This window comes from Pipistrellus hanaki (assembly GCF_964339955.1).
Source record: "Pipistrellus hanaki genome assembly, chromosome: 1".
Classification (NCBI taxonomy): domain Eukaryota; kingdom Metazoa; phylum Chordata; class Mammalia; order Chiroptera; family Vespertilionidae; genus Pipistrellus; species Pipistrellus hanaki.
Window position 1 is genome coordinate 8,063,847 of NC_140503.1, and position 21,331 is coordinate 8,085,177.

The 21,331-nt window shown below is 36.2% G+C and overlaps 1 protein-coding gene across 13 annotated transcripts in view; it reads right to left on the reverse strand.

Annotated features, from left to right (window-relative positions):
* The window catches only part of UNC79 (unc-79 homolog, NALCN channel complex subunit), a 205,130-nt gene that overhangs the window by 130,959 nt on the left and 52,840 nt on the right, over window positions 1–21,331 (reverse strand). For 11 of the 13 annotated variants that reach the window (XM_084873274.1, XM_084873273.1, XM_084873267.1 and 8 more), the window contains 3 exons: window positions 14,381–14,473; window positions 10,469–10,524; window positions 9,594–9,723 (listed from right to left, as the gene is read on the reverse strand). In XM_084873274.1, the coding sequence (XP_084729400.1) occupies window positions 9,594–9,723; window positions 10,469–10,524; window positions 14,381–14,473 (279 nt within the window). Of the gene's footprint in view, window positions 1–571; window positions 656–8,130; window positions 8,256–9,593; window positions 9,724–10,468; window positions 10,525–14,380; window positions 14,474–21,331 lie in introns of those variants that run through there. The other 2 variants (XM_084873265.1, XM_084873266.1) reach the window with 2 other exon arrangements.

Genomic DNA, 21,331 nt, shown 5'->3' on the forward strand with positions numbered 1-21,331 from the left:
ACAAACCCAGAAATTACAGAAATGAGGTAGTTTTAGCAAACAATGACTTTAAGACAGCTATTGTAAGCATATTTAAAGAAAAATGTGAACACAATTAGGCCAGATATTAAAGATGACAAAAGAACCAAATTAAATTTCTAAAAATTAAAAATATAATACCAAAAATGAAAAATTAACTAAGTGGGAATAATGGCAGCTTAGACAATGTAGAAGAAAAGATCTGTGAATTAGGAGACATAACAACAAAAACTACCCAAACTGAAATAGTAGGAAAAAAATAAAGAGAGCTTCAGTGAGCTGTGGGAAAATATCATGCAGAGTAAGCAAGTGTGTTTAAAAGCCAAAATGGTGCAACAGGGGCAGGGAGTGGTGATTCTTTTTTAAAGAAAAAATGGCTAAAATTTTGCAAGTTTGATAAATCTATAAACCCACAGATCCAAGAAGCTCAATGAATCTTAGGTAAAATAAAAGCAAAGAAAATCACACCAAAACTCATTAAAATCAAACTGATAAAACCAATGATAGAGAGAAAATCTTAAAAGCAGCCAGGAAAAAAAGACACATTACTTACAGGGGAACAAAGATAAGAATGATCGTTGATTTCTCGTCAGAAACAATGCAAGCCAGAAGACAATGGAACGACATCTTTAATAGGCTGAAAGAAAAAAACTGTCAACCTAGAATTTTATACCCAGTGAAAATATCCTTCAAAATTGAGTATGAAATAAAGACTATTTGAAGACAAACACTAGAGAATTTATTGCCATCTAAGCTCCACTATAAGAAATATTAAAGAAAGTTCTTGAGGCTGAAGGAAAGCTAGGACTTTCATAAAGGCAAAAAGAGTTCTGGAACTTAGTAAATATAATGAATAAAAGATTTTCTAATCAGATTAACATGTTTTCAAAAGATGATTGATTGTTTAAAACAAAAATAATAGCCATGTATTGTAAGACCAATAATATATAGAGAAAGAATTAAAATATTTAATAACAAGAACAAAAAGGATGAAAAGGGGGAAATGAAAGTGTACAGGGTTCTAACATTACATGTAAGCTAGTATAATATTCTTTTAATGGAGACTGTTAAATTAAAGGTATATATTATAAACATTAAAGCAATTTTTAAATGGATGTATACCTAGTAATTCAATACAGAGATAAAATGAAATACTAAAAATAATCCAAAAGAAGGCAAGATATTAAAAAGAAAAGAAACAGGATAGATGGGACAAGTAGAAAACAAGTACAAGATGCCAGGCTTAAGTCCAACTGTATCTGTAGTTACATTAAATGTAAATGGCCTAAACAATAATTATATTACATGTAAATGGTCTAAAGGCAGAGGTCATCAAATAGATTTTAAGTTTTTTCAAAAAGCATGACTCAAATATTTGCTGCCTGTGAGCAATACTTAAAATATGATAGATATATTAAAAGTAAGCAGATAGAAAAATTAGTGCCATTATATATGATTAGCATACATTAGCAAATGCTAATCATAAGAAAACTGGAGTGTCTATATAAATATCAAACAAGTAGACTCCAGGACAAAGATTATTACCAGTAATAAAGAAGAACATTTCACAATGATGATATGGTCAATTCATCAAGATGACATAATAATCATAAATACCATGTACAGTTAATAGTAGAGTTTTAAATTATATGAAGCAAAACTGACACAAATAAGTCCATAATTCATGTTATAAATTTCACCAATCTTCTCTTAGTAATTCATAAAACAAGCAGACTGGAAATCAGTAAAAATAGAAAGCTTAAACAACATTAACAATTTAACCTAATTAATAATGATAGAATTCTCCACTCAGCCACTGCAGAATATACATTATTTGCAAAGTTTACTAACAAAAACAATATTTGACCCATAAAATAAGCCTTAAAAATGTATATGTAGCAATACATAGAGTATCATTCCTGACCACAATGAAATTAAACTAGAAATAACAAAAACATACCTGGAAAGTCACTAAATATTTATATTTCTGAAAAATACACATCTAAATAATCCATAAATCAAAGAAGAAATCACAAGGAATATTAGAAAATATTCTGTGCTAAAATACAATAAAATGACAGCATATCAAATTTGTGAAATGCAAGTAAAGCAACATTTAAGGGGAAATTTATAGCTTTAAATTATTTTATTAGAAAATACAAAAGCTTCAAAATAAATTATTTAGATTTCTACCATAACAAAATAGAAAAAACTAAACTCAGTGTTATCAGAAAAAAAGAAAATAAAGATAAAGGCATAAATCAATGAAATGGAAAATGGAAAACCAATAGAGAATATCATAAAACCAAACATTGGTTCTTTGGCAAGTTCAATAAAATTGATAATTCCTCTACCACGCCTAATAAATAAAAACATAGAAAAGAAACAAATTATAAATATCAGAAATGAAAGTTAGGACATCACTGCAGATCCTACAGATATGCCAATAAATTTGATAAGCTAGATGAAAATGACCACATTCCTCAAAAATCACAGATTACAAATTTATAAACTCTGACTCAATTAAAAAAAAAAAAGTAAATGCCCCATAACTATTAAATTGAATTCAGCAATGTAAAATCTTCCCACAAAGAAAACCTCAGATCTAGATGGATTTACCCGTAAATTCTATTAACTATTTAAGAGAAAAAATACAAATCATACATAAACTCTTTCCAAAAATAGAAGAGGAGGAAACACTTCCAAACTCGTTTTATGAGGTCAGAATTACTCTGTAAACAAAACCAGATGAAAGCATTACAGTAAGGCTGTCAAATGACAGCGGGAAGGCAGAGGAGATCTAGGGGGCAGGGGGAAGTAAGAGATCAACCGAAGGACTTGGATGCATGCATATAAGCATAACCAATGGACACAAGACACTGGGAGGGGGTGAGGGCATGTGCGGGGGCCCCAAGGAGGGGAGAAAAAAGGGAGGTTGGGAGGAGGTCAGTTGGGGGGGAGGAGACATGTGTACTACTATTTGTAATACTTTAAACAATAAAAAAAGAAAAAGAAAGTATTACAGTAATATCCCTCCTAAATATAGAATCAAGAACACAACAAAAAATTAGCAAATTAAGTCTGGCAGTATAATACAGCTGAAAATGAAGATTGTATCTCAGGAATGTAAGGTTGGTTTAACAATGCAAGTCAAATCAATGTAATTTACCATATTAACAGAATGGAAATTATATGATCATCTCAAAATATATTTTAACAAAACAGGAGAAAATGCATTTAACCAAAATTAATATTCACTCATGATAAAAACTCTCAGCAAACTAAGATGAGACAGGGACTTCCTCAATCTGATTTTAGAAAAAAGCATCTGTGAAAAACCTACAACTACCATTGTATTTAACGGTGAAAGCCTTAATGCTTCCTCCCCAGAAATTAAGGGGGTGTGGGGGAAGGTATTCACTCTCAGCACTTTTATTCAACACTGAACCGGAAATATGAGCCAGTGTAATGATAAAAAGAAAGAGAGGAAGGAAAGAAGAAGGGGAGAAAGGGAAGGTAGGAGGCAGCAGGCAAGCATATAAATTAGGAATAAAGAAGAAAATGTTTTAATTATTTTTATTTTCAAGAGAGCAAAATCTTGTATACAGAAAACTTTAAGAAACTTACAAATAAGCTACAAAACTAACAAGTAAATTTAACAAAGTTTCAGGATAAAAAAATCAATATACAAAAATCAATTAAATTTCTTTATACTGTCAATGAACCATCGGAAATTAAATGTTAAAATAATGACATTTACATCATAAAAAGTATCAAATACCTAGGAATTAATTTTTAAAATAAATGCAAGAATTCTATACTGAAAACTACAGGGGAAAGTTTTAAAGACCTAAATAATGCATCATGTTCATGAATTGGAGAACTAATATTTTGCAATGTCAATTCTTTCCAAATGGAACTATAGGTTTAATACAACCCAGATCAAAATTCCAGAAGGATTATTTTTGCAGAAATGAAAGCTAAATATATATATGGAAATGTAAAAGACCTAAAATAGCCAAGATGATCTAAGAAAAACAAAATTAGAGACTTGTACTATATGATTTTAAGACTACAAAGCCAAAGTATTTAAGACAGTTTTCACTGGTATACAGATCAATAAAACAGAATAATTTCAACATTAATCATCAAAGAAACACAAATTAAAGCCACAATGAGATACACACCTATGAGAATGGCTAAAATTCAAAATACTGACAGCTGTGAGTATTAGCAAGGGTGTATAGCAACTGAACTTCTCATATACTATTGAATGAAATGTACAATGGTGTACACACTTTACAGAGCTGTTTAAAATTCTTTTATAAATTATATGACCCAGCAATTCTTCTCCTGAAATAAATGCATAGGCCTACAAGACTTGTGTAAGATGTTCACTGTAGCTTCATGTGTATTGGCCAAAAACTTGAAACAGCTAAATGTACATCAATAGCAAGGTTGAAAAACAAACTGTGGTATATACATACCATAGAATACTAACTTAACAATAAAAAAAAAAAAACTACTAATATCATCAACAGTACAGATTAATCTCAGTAACATTATGCTAAATGAATGAAGTAAGACACAAAACAATAAATCCCTCAATCATATGAATACAAAGTCCCCCTTATCCGCACGGGACATATTCCAAGACCCCCAGTAGATGCCTGAAACCTCAAATAGTATCAAACCCTATATATACTATGGTTTTTTTCCTATACATACAGACTTATGATAAAGGCTAATTTATGAATTAGGCACAGCAAAAAATTAACAATGACTAATAACACAATAGAATAATTATAACAATCCTATATAACAAAAGGGTAATATGCAAATCAACCAAAAGGTGGAACAACCAGTAGCTATGATGCACACTGCCCACCAGGGGGCAGACACTCAATATAGGAGCTGCTCCCTGGTGGTCAGTGAGCTCCCACTGGGGGAGCGCCACTCAGCCACAAGCCAGGCTGATGGTTGTTGAGTGCAGCAGCAGCACTAAGGATGTCCCCTGGGGGAGCCGGCCTAAGTCATCAGTCAAAGATCCCCCAAAGGCTGCCAAACTACTAAAGGGCACAGGCCAAGCCATGGCTGGTTTTGCTCAATGGACAGAGTGTTGGCCTACGGATTGAAGGGTCCCAGGTTCGATTCCAGTCAAGGGCATGTACCTTGGTTGTGGGCACATCCCCAGTGGGAGGTGTGCAGGAGGCAGCTGATCAATGTTTCTAACTCTCTCTCCCTATCCTTTCTTCTCTGTAAAAAAAAAAACAATACAATATATTTAAAATATAAATAAATAAATAAATAAATAAATAAATAAATAAATGGCACAGGCCAGGCTGGGGGTCCCTCCACCCACCCAGTGCACAAATGTCATGCACCGGGCCTCTAGTGTACTATAATAAACCATATGTAAATGTGGCATTAAGAAGTAACGTAAGAGTTACTTGAACAAAAGCATTGTGATAGCTCTACAGTTGATGTTATAACTCAAATTATCTGGGTAATAATTAGATGAGCATTATATACTTGTCAAAATGGATCCAGCCATGTAGTTGATACTTGTGTGTCTTACTATATATAAATATGCTTTAATAAAGTACTGTTATCACTAACAAAAGAGAGATCATCCCTAGCAATTTTCTAAAACTGATGAGAGACATTAAATCAAGAAGTCTTAGGAAACCCCAAAAAGACATAGTAAAGCTGCTGAAAAATAAAAGCAATGGATCAATCACCCACATAGAAAATCAATAAGAAAACAGATGCCAACCTCTTGCATCCCCTACCCTCCACTGGCCCAGACCCGATCTACCCCCATCACAGTGGGCCAGCCAGACCCCACCCATGCATGATTCCATGCACCCAGCCTCTAGTTTTCATCATAAAATTCTGTGAAGCTATATAATTCTTCTTATTAAAATATTTAGGGTTGCAGTGCACTCTAAATACTGATGATACCCTTTACTTCATCCTTCACTGCAGCAGGCATTGCATAAATTTCTAATGTTTCACTAAGAAACTAAATTGAGAGAAGTGACAGCCCAAAAAATGTGAGTGTTCAATGAAGAGAATCTAGGTTCAAATTCAAGCAGTGTTTCCTTATTATTGTGTGAATTTAGGGATGTTAGTTAAACTATGCCCCACTCTTTGTTGTAACATTGAAATAAGGAAACCTGCCTCTCAAGATTTTTTGTGAAAATTAATGGAGAAAATGTCTGTAAAACCTAATCTGGTCTTGGCCTATAATTTTTGTTCAATTAAGAGAATGCTAAAATATTAAATGAGATAATAAGCAGCTAGGACAATGCCTGATCAATAGTAACATACAGACAAGAATGGTTCATTTTCCCCATGAACTCCTGTTTTCTGCATAGAATGCCATAATCCCCTAGAATGGGACTTCCAAGAGAGCGGCTTTCCCAGGACCTTGGGCAGTGCCTGGCAAGTAGGCAAATAATGGAAGCATGTGGAGGTGTGATTACGAGGTTGAATGCCTGCACACAGCAACTCCTGTTCAGATAGGCAAGAGAAGAGTCACTCTGATCGTAGTTGGCAGAGGCTGACTATTTCGGGGAGACAGGTTTGTCTGGCTCTTTCAAGAGGGTGTGGTCACCGGGGAAACAGAAGCCTCTGTCAGTTTCCTGGGGGGTTCTGGGACACTAACAGGCCAATGTTATCATGTGGTTTCTCCATTTAAAACCTGGTGTGGTTTCCCTTGGCCATTAGGATGAAATCCAATCTCCTTCATAGGTCCTGCCAGGCTTTCCACTTACCCCTGTCCCTTCACTGTCTGGCTGCAAAGCGACTTTTTCCAGTAACTAAAATACTATCATGCAATCTTTGGCCTCCGAGTCTGAACCCACGCAGTTCCTTCTGCCTCAATCTCACTTTTTATCTATTAATGTTTCACTCCCCTAGTGATGTCTGGAGTGTACATCTCGTTCAGGTATCAGCTCAAATGTCACTCACGAAAGAACCTTTCTTGACAACTCAACCTCCTGCAAATCTGCCCACCATCAGGGTGAGGTCAGAGGTGCCTCCCGTGTGCTCCCACAGCTCTCTGTACAGTTGACCCTTGAACAACCCAGCTTTAAATTGTAGGCTATTAATAGTGGGTCCACTTACACACAGATTTTTTTCAATAAATACTGTAAATGTATTTTTTTCTCTCTTATGATTTTCTTTTCTCTAGTTTATTTTAAGAATACAGTATATAATACATATAACATAAAATATGTGTTAAATGGTTATAATATGTGATGTTTCCCATCAACAGTAGGCTACTAATAGTTAAGTTTTAGGGGAGTCAAAAGTTATGCATACATTTTCAACTGTAAAGGGGGTGAGAAGGTTGGCACCCCTAACTACTGTATTGTTCAATGGCCAACTGTATTTGCTCTACCTTAGTACTTACCACACTATAAGGTAGTTTCCTGGTCTTTCCCTCCAAATGGGATGTACACACCAAGATATTAGTGATTTTTAGTATGGTTTTTCATCATATTACCAATGCCTAGAATAATGCCCAGCTAACAGTGGATACCACACAAAAATTTGATGAATAAATGAATGAGTTTTCATATCTAGATTGTATTAAGTTCCATAAGATCTGGTTTTGTGTCAGAAAACACAGGGCCTTGCACTTTAGAGTTACTCTTTAAATATTTACCAAATAAGTACATTTCACTTAATAGTGGTTACCCATCCATACATCCTGTAAATGCTTATTTCATAGATCTACTGAGAAGAGTTAGTATCAAATATTTTAATCATTTTACCTTTTATTTTATTAATGATTCCAACTACTTTTGCTTTTATATTCAAATTATCCAATTAGCAATATTTCAATATTCTTTATTATAGGTTATATAAAACATCAATAATATCAATTTTAATTCTTTTAAAAATTACTACCTCCATTGATTTAATTAATACAGGCAGTCCTCAGTTTATGTCGGACTTGACTTATGTCATTTTGTGGTTACGTTGCCATCTCCCATTTTTAGTACTTATAAAAAAATAAAGTTCCGTCATTTCGACATAGGTACATATGTGCTTTATGTTTTCATTATTTATTTACTAAAAGTAAAGGTCAGGAATCCTTACCTTTCTTTTAATTTTATTTTACTATTTCACTTCATTGCTGCTGTGTGTGTGCTCCTTGTGCGTGACATAGGTGGTTATGTAGGTGGGTTCTGACTTCCGGCGAAAATCGAGTTAGGTCTCACTGTAGGAACAGATCTCCGATGTAACCTGAGGACTGCCTGTATTATTGTTACCACTACAGCCCATACTATTTGTTCTAAGCTTAGAATAAGCCCAAGAAGGACCATCAGAACAGGCATTAATAACTCTAGCAAGTGGCTTTCATCAGGAACATAAGGAACAGAATTAAATTAAATGCCTGCTGAACCACCTCCAATGGCCTTAGGAAAGACAAGAGAGGCCAAGAAAATGGGTTCTAGAACATCAGTACACAAGAACCTGAATAAAAGCTAACTTTGCCAAAACATCCACCTCTGCCATTTTTAGAAAGCTATGTCCACAATTAAGTGGAGGGAGAAGATAGTCAAGGGCATCTGAAACTCTATTAGCCATAGTTTATATTATACTAAATCCGTGCATGGGAGGGTGGGGTCCTTAGCCCAGCCTGCACCCTCTCGCAATCTGGGACCCCTTGAGGGATTGGGCCTAAACCAGCAGTCAGACGTTCCTCTTGCAATCTAGGACCACTGGCTCCTAACGGCTGGCCTGCCTGCCTACCTCAATCGTCCCTAATCACTCACCTGCCTGCCTGATCACCCTTAATTGCTCATCTACCTGTCTGATCCTCCCTAACCACTTGCCGGTTTGCCTGCCTGCCTGCCTGATCGCCCCTAACCACTCTGCCTGCCTGGCTGATCACCCCTAACTGCTTGCCTACCTGCCTGTCTGATCACCCTTAATTGCCTCTGACTCGGCCCCAGCCACCACGACTTCGCCCAGTCATTTGGCTGTCCGGTCTGTTCAGCATATTACACTTTTATTATTATAGTTAATAATAATTACAACATAGGACCTGGGTTAGTTTGTTGTTGTTTTTTTAATAAATATATGTCTTTATATTTAAATTTGATGTTTACTTCTCAGTTATTAATGACAACAATATTCAGCAATTGTTGACTCTTCCTGTCCAACTAGGCTATCAAGGTCGTTTAATTGGCACTTAGTGTAGTACTGGTAATGTTGAACATGCTCCAAATCTTTTTATCAGAACAGAATTAGCCACCTGGAGTTTTGCTATATGGTGAGCAAGTGTGCAGTGTTACGGCTCACACCTCTGCAGTGATTAACATCAGTCGTAGTTAAGACCACAGAGTACGTGTGGCAAATGAGACTGAGATTTACACTATGGTGTCATAAAATTAATTTTAATTAATTTATTTTACACCACCTAGTTTCAGAAAGGATTTATGACAATGTCTAAAGGCACATACATATAATCCAGGAGGATAAAAAAATATATAAGTAGGTGAGGCAAAGGTCGCATAGGAGAAATAAAGACGGGCATCACAGGGCTCTTCTCTTACCTGTGTACTGCAAGCCCCTGTATTCGCTTATTGCCCCAGGAGGTTTTAGATTGGGCCAGTAATGGAACAGCATTTGCACAGCTGGCGGTTTCACTTGTGAAGGGCCATAGGCGATCACGTACAAAAGATCCTGAAGGAAGCAGGAAGCATATTTTGACTTAGCATGATCAAGTAAAAATAAAGGTAGCTCACTCGACAGTACCAAAGCAGGAAATATTTCAATAGAGGAGTTGAGGTGGTTAATTCCCCTGGAATCTCATCAACCAGTTTAGATCACATTAAAACATTATTTTTGTTATTTACTTATTGGTTATGTAAATAAACCCCCCAGGTGGAATTCACATGTATATTATCTCTTTTTTTAAAAATTAAATTTATTGGGGTGGCATTGGTTAATAAAATTAAATAGGTTTCAATTATACATTTCTGCAATACATGTATTGTGTATTTGCCAGCCCAAGTTTAGTCTCTTTCCATCACTATTGATCCCCGATATATTTTAGAACAACATAAGCCAGTTGCTAAACAGTGCATTTTTAAAATATAACACATTTTGCAACAATGCACATCTATTTGAAAGGAGACAGGTTCTTAAGCAACTTTTCAAATTAAATAAAATTGTCATATAATATAGCATTTGCTAAATTCCAAGAATAAAAGATATTCAATTACTTTTTCGGTCAAGCTATTGGTTCAAGACCATTCCTTCTCTAAATGATAATTAACCAGTGAGGAAAGAATTATAGGTTCTGCCACACCAATATAATAAAACATCAATAAATTTTAACTACAAATACATTGAACATGCAAACAATTTTTACTACATTATATAAATTAAGTTCGTGGCTATGAGTTAAATGTGGTCCAAAACTTACTTTCCAGACTTCATGTTTATATTTCATGAGGCATTCCAATAATTGACAATGATACACTGTAAGGAAGGAAATGTAATTTGAACATTAAATATAAGTACCAAATAAAACATCCTTTGAGAGTTAATAAACTATACTAGTGAGACTTTCACTCTACTCATTAAATTAGAAACTACTTATTTCCATATATTCATACTTTTCAAAAAATCATATAAGCCCTTGACTTTATCAAGCTTTATTCCAAGATCCTTGAAAGTATATTTCAGTCATCTTATCAATAAAAGAAAGATTAAGAAAAATCCCTAGTAATCATACCTTTATAACACAAACTTATATCAATGTAATAAAGAACTGCATAGGGGGAAAAATAGCAGAATAGGATCATAACAAAAGGCCATATTGATTGAGCATTCATTATGCCAGGTATTGTGCTAAGAGCTTTACTTGTATTATTTCATAACTACCATGTTACAGTGAATAAACTGAGACTTAGTTTCCTACCTTGCCCAAGTTAGGACAGGAAGTCAGAGAATGATGGATTAGAATGGGAATCTTATCATTTGATTTCCAATTCCATCTCCTGATGAATGCTTAAAAGCTACACAGCAGCAAGCTTCTTTGATTTGCCTATGCTTACTTAGGGAAGAAAGATGCTATTGCCCTAGTTAGATAGCTGTTTTTTACATTTCCTAATCCATCTTCCAACCCTATTATTTCCCCTCCTAGAAAAACCCTACTTACTATATCAATTAAAATTATATCCATATTTTAAGACCCATACTTTGTTCAAGTGGCATGAAACCTTTCCTAGTCCTTTTAATCTACAAAGTTCTTGATTTCTGATGAACTAATACTATCTACAGTATATATTTTGTATGTTTCACATACTACTTTTATTACAAATTAATGACTTATATGAATATGCCCAATCTTCCCAACTAAATATAATCTCCATGAAGCAAGAACCATCCTATATAATAAAAGCCTAATATACTAAGTGTCTGGTCATCCAGTTGGCTGTTCAACCAATCAAAGCACAATATGTTAATGATATGTTAAGGTTGTTCAACTGACATGCACTGATCGCCAGGGGACAGTCAACTGGTCGACCAATCACTATGTCATGAACTGACCAGTGGGACAGACGCTAGACCAGTAGGTTAGCTTGCTGCTGGGGTCCAAATGATCGGGACTGAGCAAGATGGGCCAGACATGCCCTGGAGCCCTCCTGCGGTCCCTCCCTGGCTTGCCAACCTCCCACATCCCTCCCTGGCCCTGATCGTGCACTGGTGGGGGTCCCTCAGCCTGGCCTGCACCCTCTCACAATCTGGGACCCCGGGGGGATATCAGAGAGCCAGTTTCATCCTGATGGCAGAATGACTGATTGCTATGACACACACTGACCTCCAGGGGACAGACAATGCAGGAGCTGCCCCCAGGTGGTCAGTGTGCTCCCACAGGGAGAGTGCCACTCAGCCAGAAGCAGCGCTAAAAATGTCTGACTGATGGCTTAGGCCCACTTGAGCGGCTCCAGGACTGCGAGAGGGCACAGGCTGGCTGAGGAACCTCTCTCCAGTGCACAAAATTCATACACTGAACCTCTAGATCTTACATATCTGATGGTTTTCCCAATGCCTAAATGCACAAAATCGTGTACAGAGGATTTACTCAACAGAACTTGCTAGTTGAACAAAGACTTACAAGGGCCAAGCTGCCTCTTGCTGTCTCCCCTAAGAAAAATTAAAATAGGACAATGACCTACTACTTGGTCCCAGAGTGCCTCCTGGTGGATATCACTTCACTTCTTAACAGTTTCCCACATTGCAAGACTGGGTTGGGGTTCCAAATGTAATTCTTACTATAGAATTAATTTTTGGCTATAAACATTCCCTCATGAATAGATGACAATACAGAATTAGAAGTAACAGAAGTAATTCTATATGATAAAGATACAGACATAGAAATAATAGAAGTAATTTTATATGATCAAGGTGGTTTCCCTGTGAAACATTCAACTCCAAGAAGATGACAGATTATAACAATCCCATTGCTATTTGCTGAGCATTTACAATGTGACCATTACTATGCTAACTAAGCACTTTATGTATGCTTTTATTCATTAAATCCTCACAATGGCATTTAAGGCACTGCAGGAGGAATTATTCCCATTTTATAGAAATTTTATGAGGAAACTTAGTCGTAAGGTGGTTAAAATGGTGCTTAAGGTTAAGCTAACTGGCAATTTGCAGGTGAGCTCAGATGTGAACCCACATACATCTAACCTCAAAGCACATAATTTTACCCACATTGCTTTATTGCCTTCCAACTTAGAAATTAAGACCAAACTCTCATGATGAGACTTCATTTAATTAGATTTCAAATGAAATATTTTTTTCAGAACACAATATATAATATAAATCACATTTTGAGGGTACTTTAAGCCAAACAGGGTGAGACATGAGATACAACTCCCAAAATAAATGTATTTTAATTAAACTCATATAATCATAAGGGATTTCATATTTAAAGGATGATGCTCCACACACAAAGCATTAGAGTTTTTAATAAAAAAATATGTTTTCCTCATCATCCAGAGTCAAAAACTCCATTATTTTCTACTAGAGGTCCAGTGCATGAATTAGTGCATGGGTGGGGTCCCTTGGCCTGGCCGGTGATCAGCAGATTGGGGCCACAGGAGGTTGGCTATGAGAGCACACTGACTACCAGGGAACAGCTCCTGCATTGAGCATCTGCCCCCTGGTGGTAAGTGCACATTATAGTAACCAGTCAACCAGTCATTCGGTCACTTAAGCTTTTATATAGAGAGGGTAGAGGCCCAGTACACAAAATTTGTGCATGGGAGGGGGGGGGGTTCCTCAGCACAGCCTGCACCTTCTCGAAATCTGGGACCCCTCAGGGGATGTCTGACTGCCAGTCTAGCCCGATTCACAGTGGATTGGGCCTAAACCAGCAGTCAGACATCCCTCTCGCAATTCGAGACCAATGGCCCCTAACTGCTCGCCTGCCTGCCTGATCACCCCTTACTACTGACCGTGGTCATTCTGGTCTCTAGTCGTTCTGGTCATTCCACCATTTCAGTCACTGAGATTTTATTATATAGGATGTAGTTAATTTACTATGTAATTAAGTAAAAGGTTGAAAACTATGCTATCAAATTGGTTCACTTTCCAAATAAACATCAAATAAAAATAAAAATTGTCTTATCTTAGCATGTGTCTCCAACATCAGCCCCTTTTTAAGTCAGTTTCCCAAAGTTGATTTGCAATTATACAGATGAACAGAAATCAAACAGAGTAAATCATATGAAACCTGTCCAACATCACTAGTAATCAAATAAATACAAATTGCAACAAGACATTATTTCCACCTGTACAACTCTATACAAATTTTATAATACTCAATGACAGGTTACATATACTTTCATATGTAATTAGTGAGACTATTGAAATCTTTTCAAGTCCTTTAACCAATTAATCCCTTTTTTATAAATGTATTCTAAGAAAATAATCAGAAATGTACTAAAAGATTTATGTTCTAGGATACTTGTGTGGCATTAAAGTAATGAATTTACAAATGATTTTCTTTAATTATTAGAATTGCAGGTGATTTTTACATTTCTAAGTAAATCATTCATGTATATTTATATTTAATCAATTTCTAGACAATGTTCTAAACTTGTGTCCTCAACATTCTTGCAAGATTGCTACTAATAGCAACAATATATTTTATTGAAAGGGAAAGAAAAATTTATTTCAACTCAGAAGTCTGTTATCTAACACATCTTCACTTGTCTATCCACCAAGCAAAGTTCTTTTCATGAATTTCTAGCCTGTGTGCTTGATCTCTTGACTAATTATTTTTGGAACTAGTCAAGTCACCCAAATTTCCACTTACCTGGGTTGGATGTGTACTGCATTGCAATCATTAGCATGGATGATGCAGAGAGATTAACATGGGCAGGAACTCCTTCTCTCCTTGAGGAACCCACTGAAATTAGAATATATTTTATTAGATACAATACACACACACACACACACACACACACACACACACACACATATACATATACATATACACATACACATACATATGCATATGCATATACATATATATATATATATATATATATATATATATATATATATATATATAAAATTTGCTACTTTTGCATAGAGCATAAAAGCTGAGAAGAAACTTTTTCTTTAAAAGTCCCAACTATATTAATGGACATTTTTCACAAATAACAATACAAATTTTGCCCTGGCACGGTAGCCAGCATTTAGTGAGAATCCACAGGGAGCAAGAACTGTGCCAGACAGTGATGTAATGGCTCATCAGAGCTGGACTGAGATGTGATTTCCGCTCCCAAGATGTTTGTATCTGGGTGGAAAAGCAAGAAAAAAACAGAATCCTCCATATACCCAGGTATAAAGGCATGTTGAAGGCTATCCCAATAAAAAAGTAAAGATAAGCCGAAACCGGTTTGGCTCAGTGGATAGAGTGTCGGTCTGCGGACTGAAGGGTCCCGGGTTCAATTCCGGTCAAGGGCATGTACATTGGTTGCGGGCACATCCCCGGTAGGGGGTGTGCGGGAGGCGGCTGGTTGATGAACCCAACTTGAATTCATTAACTTTTAGAGATGCAGATAAAATAATAGTCTATTTACAGTGAGTACCTTATTAATTCAGTTACACAAAATTTAAATTATGTATTTTTTTAAAAAAGTACATTAATTTTAAAAATTTTTCAACTCTTATGTCATTAAAAAATTGTATTCAAACCTTCACATGTAACTTAACCATTAGCATCTTCACCACCATAAGAGCCACTTTTTTAGTTTTCCAAAGCTTACCATCTTCAGATCCATCTGAGTTGTTTTAAATACAGCACTTTTGATTCAGTGAATAACACTGCTGCTGAACATTTCATCCTGTGCCACAAGCATAAATTCGCAAAGCAAGTTGGTTTCTTCAAAACTCATCTTATAGCCGCATAATCATGTTCTCCAGGTAATAACTTAAGACATCTTTAAGTGGCTTGTTTACAATGACATCCAACTATATTAGATTTCTTTCTGTGTCTTTTTTTTTTTTAATAGAATACATCAGGTAATCCCAATAAGCATTCAAAACTAGCAATGATTGGGGTCATTCAGGGTAATATATTGTCTCCAACAAGTACTTTATTATTCTAAACAAGGTAATTGAGGGAGGATCCACAATAGAAGAAACTTTATAAGGATTCAAATATAAAATGAATTTGCCGGGACTGGTTTGGCTCAGTAGATAGAGTGTCGGCCTGCGGACTGAAAGGTCCCGGGTTCGATTCCGGTCAAAGGCATGTACCTTGGTTGTGGGCACATCCCCAGTGGGGGGTGTGCAAGAGGCAGCTGGTCGATGTTTCTCTCTCATCAATGTTTCTAACTCTCTGTCCCTCTCAATTCCTCTCTGTGTAAAATCAATAAAATATATATTTAAAAAAAAAAAAATATATATATATATATATATATATATATATATATATATATATATATATATATAATGAATTTCTTTTCTCAGGAGTCATTGTAGAAGCAGGAGAAAACTCTCCTTATATTTGAGCTTGTGTGGAAAATTGTCAAGAAAGCATGATTAGCCTGGCCAGCATGGCTCAGAGGTTGAGTGTCAAACTTATGAACCAGGAGGTCATAGTTCAGTTCCTGTCAGGGCACATGCCTGGATTATGGGCTTGATTCCCAGTGTTGGGCATGCAGGAGGCAGCCCATTGTGATTCTTTTTCATCATTGATGTTGCTCTCTCTCTCTCTCCCTCTCCCTTCTCTGAAATCAATTTTAAAAAATTTAAATTTTAAAAAATGGAAGCATGATTAGAACAGTGGACAGTGAGTATAACACCTTCAGAAAGTCAATGCTCAATTCCCTACACATCATGGACAAGACCATGAACATGAACAACAAAGAAAGCAGATAGACCAGACTGTCAAATTTCTGCGGGAAGGCTGGGGAGTGTTGAGGAGAGGGATAAAGAGATCAACCACAGGACTTGTATGCATGCATATAAACACAACCATATGTACTACTATATGTAATACTTTAAACAATAAAATGAAATTTTAAAAAAGAAGAGTTCAGTAAACTAAAAAATAAAAAAGCAGTTAACTTTAAAATCTGCTTTATTTTATTTTATTTATTCTATACCAAGTTTAATATATGAAAATAATATCTCCCCTACAGCCAAAAACAATAAGACAAGTTACTATAAAAACACATACATAGAAGACAAAGAAATTTACCATAATTCTTTTTTTTTTACATAAAAGATTTTGAGCACCACAATAGATGGTGCTCAAATGAACAAACAAATAAAACAGGTCTATATTAAGTTCCATTGACTTGAGATTGCTTTTTATTCATCACTTGCAGCTGGGCTGCTGCTAACTCACCACATAGGTGACAGTCAGGTAGATAAATTAGTTTGGCTATACCATACCAACAAGTTTAATAATTACACAAAGATGTGGAGATCAATTCATTGCTATTAGATGATAAAGCGGACTAATCAAATATGATTGATCAAAGAAGAAGGACGTTTGAGCCGAATCCTAAAGAACAAGATGCAGTTGTTCCCAGACCTGAGCCAGAGTTTGTTCAAACTCAGCATGTGGGGCCCATATCCAGAGGGCCTGACTCAGTCTGGAAACAGGAAAGTGCCTTATATATAAGCACAACAAATGATTCTAATGCAAATGAACCTTGGACCTCCATTTGACAAGTACTGCTGGAGAGATGAGAAATAAAACAGAAAACACTTATTAAAGGGTCCAGGTGTGGGAGGAATAATGGCTTGCCCCCTTGTGCCCTTTGTTTAAGGAAGAAAAAGAAAATCTCAACAACAACAAAATAAGTCCATTCCTTTTGGGACAATGGTTTTCACCTCTGTTTAAATTCATCTCAGACTTTTTAATAATATGCTGAGAATCGCTCTGCCTGGAGGCCGTTAGAAGTGGGAGAGATGCCCAGGTGCCTAGGGGAAGTGTGTTTATGGAGCAAATGAATCGGCGACCTCTGGATGTCCCTCCTAGCCCTACAAAGCCATGCTCCCCTCCAGGACGGTCAACCACAAAGCCCAGAGTGCTCCCTTGGCTCTGGCCCCAGGAAACTGGCTCCGATGCTTATATAAACAGATGGTGCCTCGCAGTTTCGTAGCCTTCTCACAGATTGAATAAAATCACTGCAATTCTAATTTAATAAACACGCGCAGGCACACATCATTTATTGAATCTTGTTAAAAAAGCATGATGTAAACAGATGTGTTGCTCGTCCCCATGGGGGTGCAAAAGGCCACAGCTATAGACAATGGAAGGAAGGAGAAAATTAATCAAAATAAAAATATTTTTGTACATAATATTGTGCTCAGGAAATATAATCAAGTTCTCAGACCTATTTCCTGATCCTCTCAGCACCACCACGCCCTCCCCTTAGAAGCAATAACAATTCCCTAATCTGTTCCTGCATTTCATGATTCCTAATCTATTATCATGTACAGCTCTTATATGATTCTCACAAAAAAAAAAAAAAAAAGAATATGGAAAAACCATTTTTAAAAGAGAAATCAAATTATTTGCATGAGAACACCAATTTAATTATTAGGACGATAGCCCAAATCACCCGACTTCATAGGCAACGCTCTAGTCACTTATTCAGTAAAGAAGCATTTTAAGCCCTGGCCAGGTGGCTCAGTTTGTTGGAGCATCAGCCAGTGCACCAAAAGATACAGGTTCAATTCCTGGTCAAGGCACATGTCTAGGTTGTGAGTTCTATCCCAGCCAATCAATGTTTTGTTGTTTTTTTGTTTTGTTTTGTTTTGTTTTCTCTCTCTCTCTCCATACTCTTGGTTGAGGATTTTTTTTTTTAAGTATTTCAGTGCCTCCTATGTGCCAGGCATTGTTTAAGGCCATGGAGACACAGCTATATACAAAGCAGGCAAGTCTTTGTTTTTTTGGAGCTTAAATGCTAAGGCTGTGCTATCCAATATGATAGCCATAGCCGCATGTGGCTGTTTGCCTGGGGAGGGAGGGCAGAAGGAGATGGAGGAGGCCATAGGGAAAATTAAATGAGGATGGATGAAGACTTGACCTGAGGTGGTGAACATACAATGCAGTATTCAGATGATGTGTTGTAGAACTGTGCACCTGAAACCTGTTAGAACAATTACTGTTAGATACAAGAAACTGTAGGGGGAGGTGGGAATTCCATTTCTATGGAAAAGGCTCCTATATATTTATTGAATTTCAAGTCCCGCCTGTGGTTGCCTTGGCAGGGCCAAACCAAATGATTCCGAGAGCCTTATAAGGATGTTCCCCAGCCCTGGTATATGCTTAAGTGACTTACACTATACAAAGGCTATTCCTATGTATTATTTCAAACATGGGATGTAGACAGAGAAGGTTATGATTATTCACAATTTTACAAATAAGGAAATTAAAAGTTCAATGAGGTTAAGAGATCTGTAGTCAAAAAAAAAAAATCCAGCATTTCTGGATTCTTATTTCCCCCGATTCAACAAAAAACTCTTAAAATATGATAGGCCTACCTTACTAAAAATAATCACTAGCCAATAAAACAGAGTTTATACATAAAAAATTACTTAAAACCATTAATATTTTAGTTCTTTACTGTCTTTTTAAAGTATTTTTATTAGATTTGGGGAGATCACAGGAACATAACACACATCCTCTGTAGTGTTAGTAGAATGAAAAATAATCCAGGGTCAGGAACCAGGTATTCAATTAAGTCAGACAATTGCTTTGAAGTCAATGCAAAGATCTGAATGAATCTTTATTTTTCCTGAGAGTAAGTGACTTTGGGAGTAAATATATTTTTAATATATATTTTATTGATTTCAGAGAGGAAGGGAGAGGTAGGGAGAGCAAGAAACATCAATGATGAGAGAGAATCATTGATTGGCTGCCTCCTGTGTGCCCTCTACTGGGGATCGAGTCTACAACCTGGGCATGTGCCCTTGACTGGACCTTTCAGTCCCCAGGCTTACACTCTATCCACTGAGCCAAGCCAGCTAGAGCTTTGGGGGTAAATTTAACTTAGAAAAGAAACTAGACAAGACTGTATAGTCCTGACTACCAAGATACACCAGAAGCATCTTCCAGTGACAAAACTGTTCAGCTTTATTATTATCTTTGAAATAACATAGCCTACATCAATTAATGTTCATTAGAGCTTTTTCTCTTCTCTGCCAAAGTATCATCTTACCACCAACCATATTTCAATTCAGTCCACAAATTAGATTCTTTATTAGAAAAAGAGAGGTTTCCATAGTGAAATGCAAATGATTTTTTCAGTTCTCGATAACTCCTTAATATATCTACCTAATTAAAGAGTAACATGGTAATTGACCATATCTTTGTGACGCCCACCAGCCAATCAGGAGTAATTATGCAAATCAACCCAACAAAGATGGAAGATTAATTTGCATACACAGGTGCCCAGCACGATGCTTGTGTCGTCACCATGGCGCGACAACACAGATGTTCTGTACCACTGCAGCCACTCCAGGCCTCTGGGCAGCGTGGGAAGGCAGAGAGGCAGCTCCAGCCAGAGCGAAGGTAGTGCCGGCAGCCAGGAAAAAGAAGGCCCATCTTTGCACAAATCTTCATTTGTGCATCAGGCCATTAGTTTATTATATATATGTGTGTGTGTGTGTGTGTGTGTGTGTGTGTGTGTGTGTAATAAACAAAGCCTAATGCACAAACTTGGAATAAAAAGAAGTATATCTTATTTATGGAAGGCATTAAAAAGAAAAGGTTATGTCAAAGGAAATTTTTATAATAAACTTGTAGTTTGCTCTGTGGTACCTCAAAATGACTTATTTAAAATAGAAGCACAGTACTTGGTTTATTGACAAAAATAACATGATACAACTGATGTCCATGGATGGCCCTGAAACTGAAAGAACTGTAGTAAGACCCATGTTGAATCTCAAAATGTCATCTTCTATGTCCTTAATGATATAATAATTTAATACCTGAAAAACTGTACTGTTTTACGTTTGACCACGAGAAAACCATACCAAAGAGATAAAAGTGTGGTTGTTTTATATTCTAAAATATTTTTTCCTCTGGCTCTCTTTTTGTTCATCAGTTTACATTGTTCATCATATTCCACACGTGAATGAGATCATATGATATTTATCTTTCTCCAGCTGGCTAATCTCACTTAGATAATGCTCTCCAGTTCCATCCATGCTGTTGCAAATGGTAAGAGTTCCTTGTCCTTTACAGCAATGTAGTAGTACTCCATTGTGTAGATGTACCACAATTTTTTAATCTACTCATCTGTTGTTTGATGGGCACTTAGGCTGTTTCCAAATCTTAGCTATGGTAAATTGTGCTGCTATGAACATAGAAGTGCATATATCCTTTCTGATTGGTGTTTCTGGTTCCTTGAGATATTTTCCTAAAAGTGGGATCACTGGATCAAATGGGAGTTCTATTTTTTTTTTTTAGGAAAAAGTGTCTGTTTTAAAGACTTTATCAAGTATTCAGAAAATGCAATATCCTTCATCCTAACACCTCAGTCCTGAAATAATATTCTGGAAGAAGTTAAACGCTACTCTCTTGTTTCAGTTAGAATTTCTAGACACGGAAACAATTTCCAAAACATAGAAACAGCACGGTTGCAAGCAATAGACACACATTCTCACATCAGTTCATCTTCACATGATTAATCTAGAACCTGACCCCCTCTAATCGATGGGTCTGTCTTTGTACCTCCCTTGTGAAGGAATAAAAGAAACACCTGACTCATTTAATAAAATTTGGCTTTAAAGT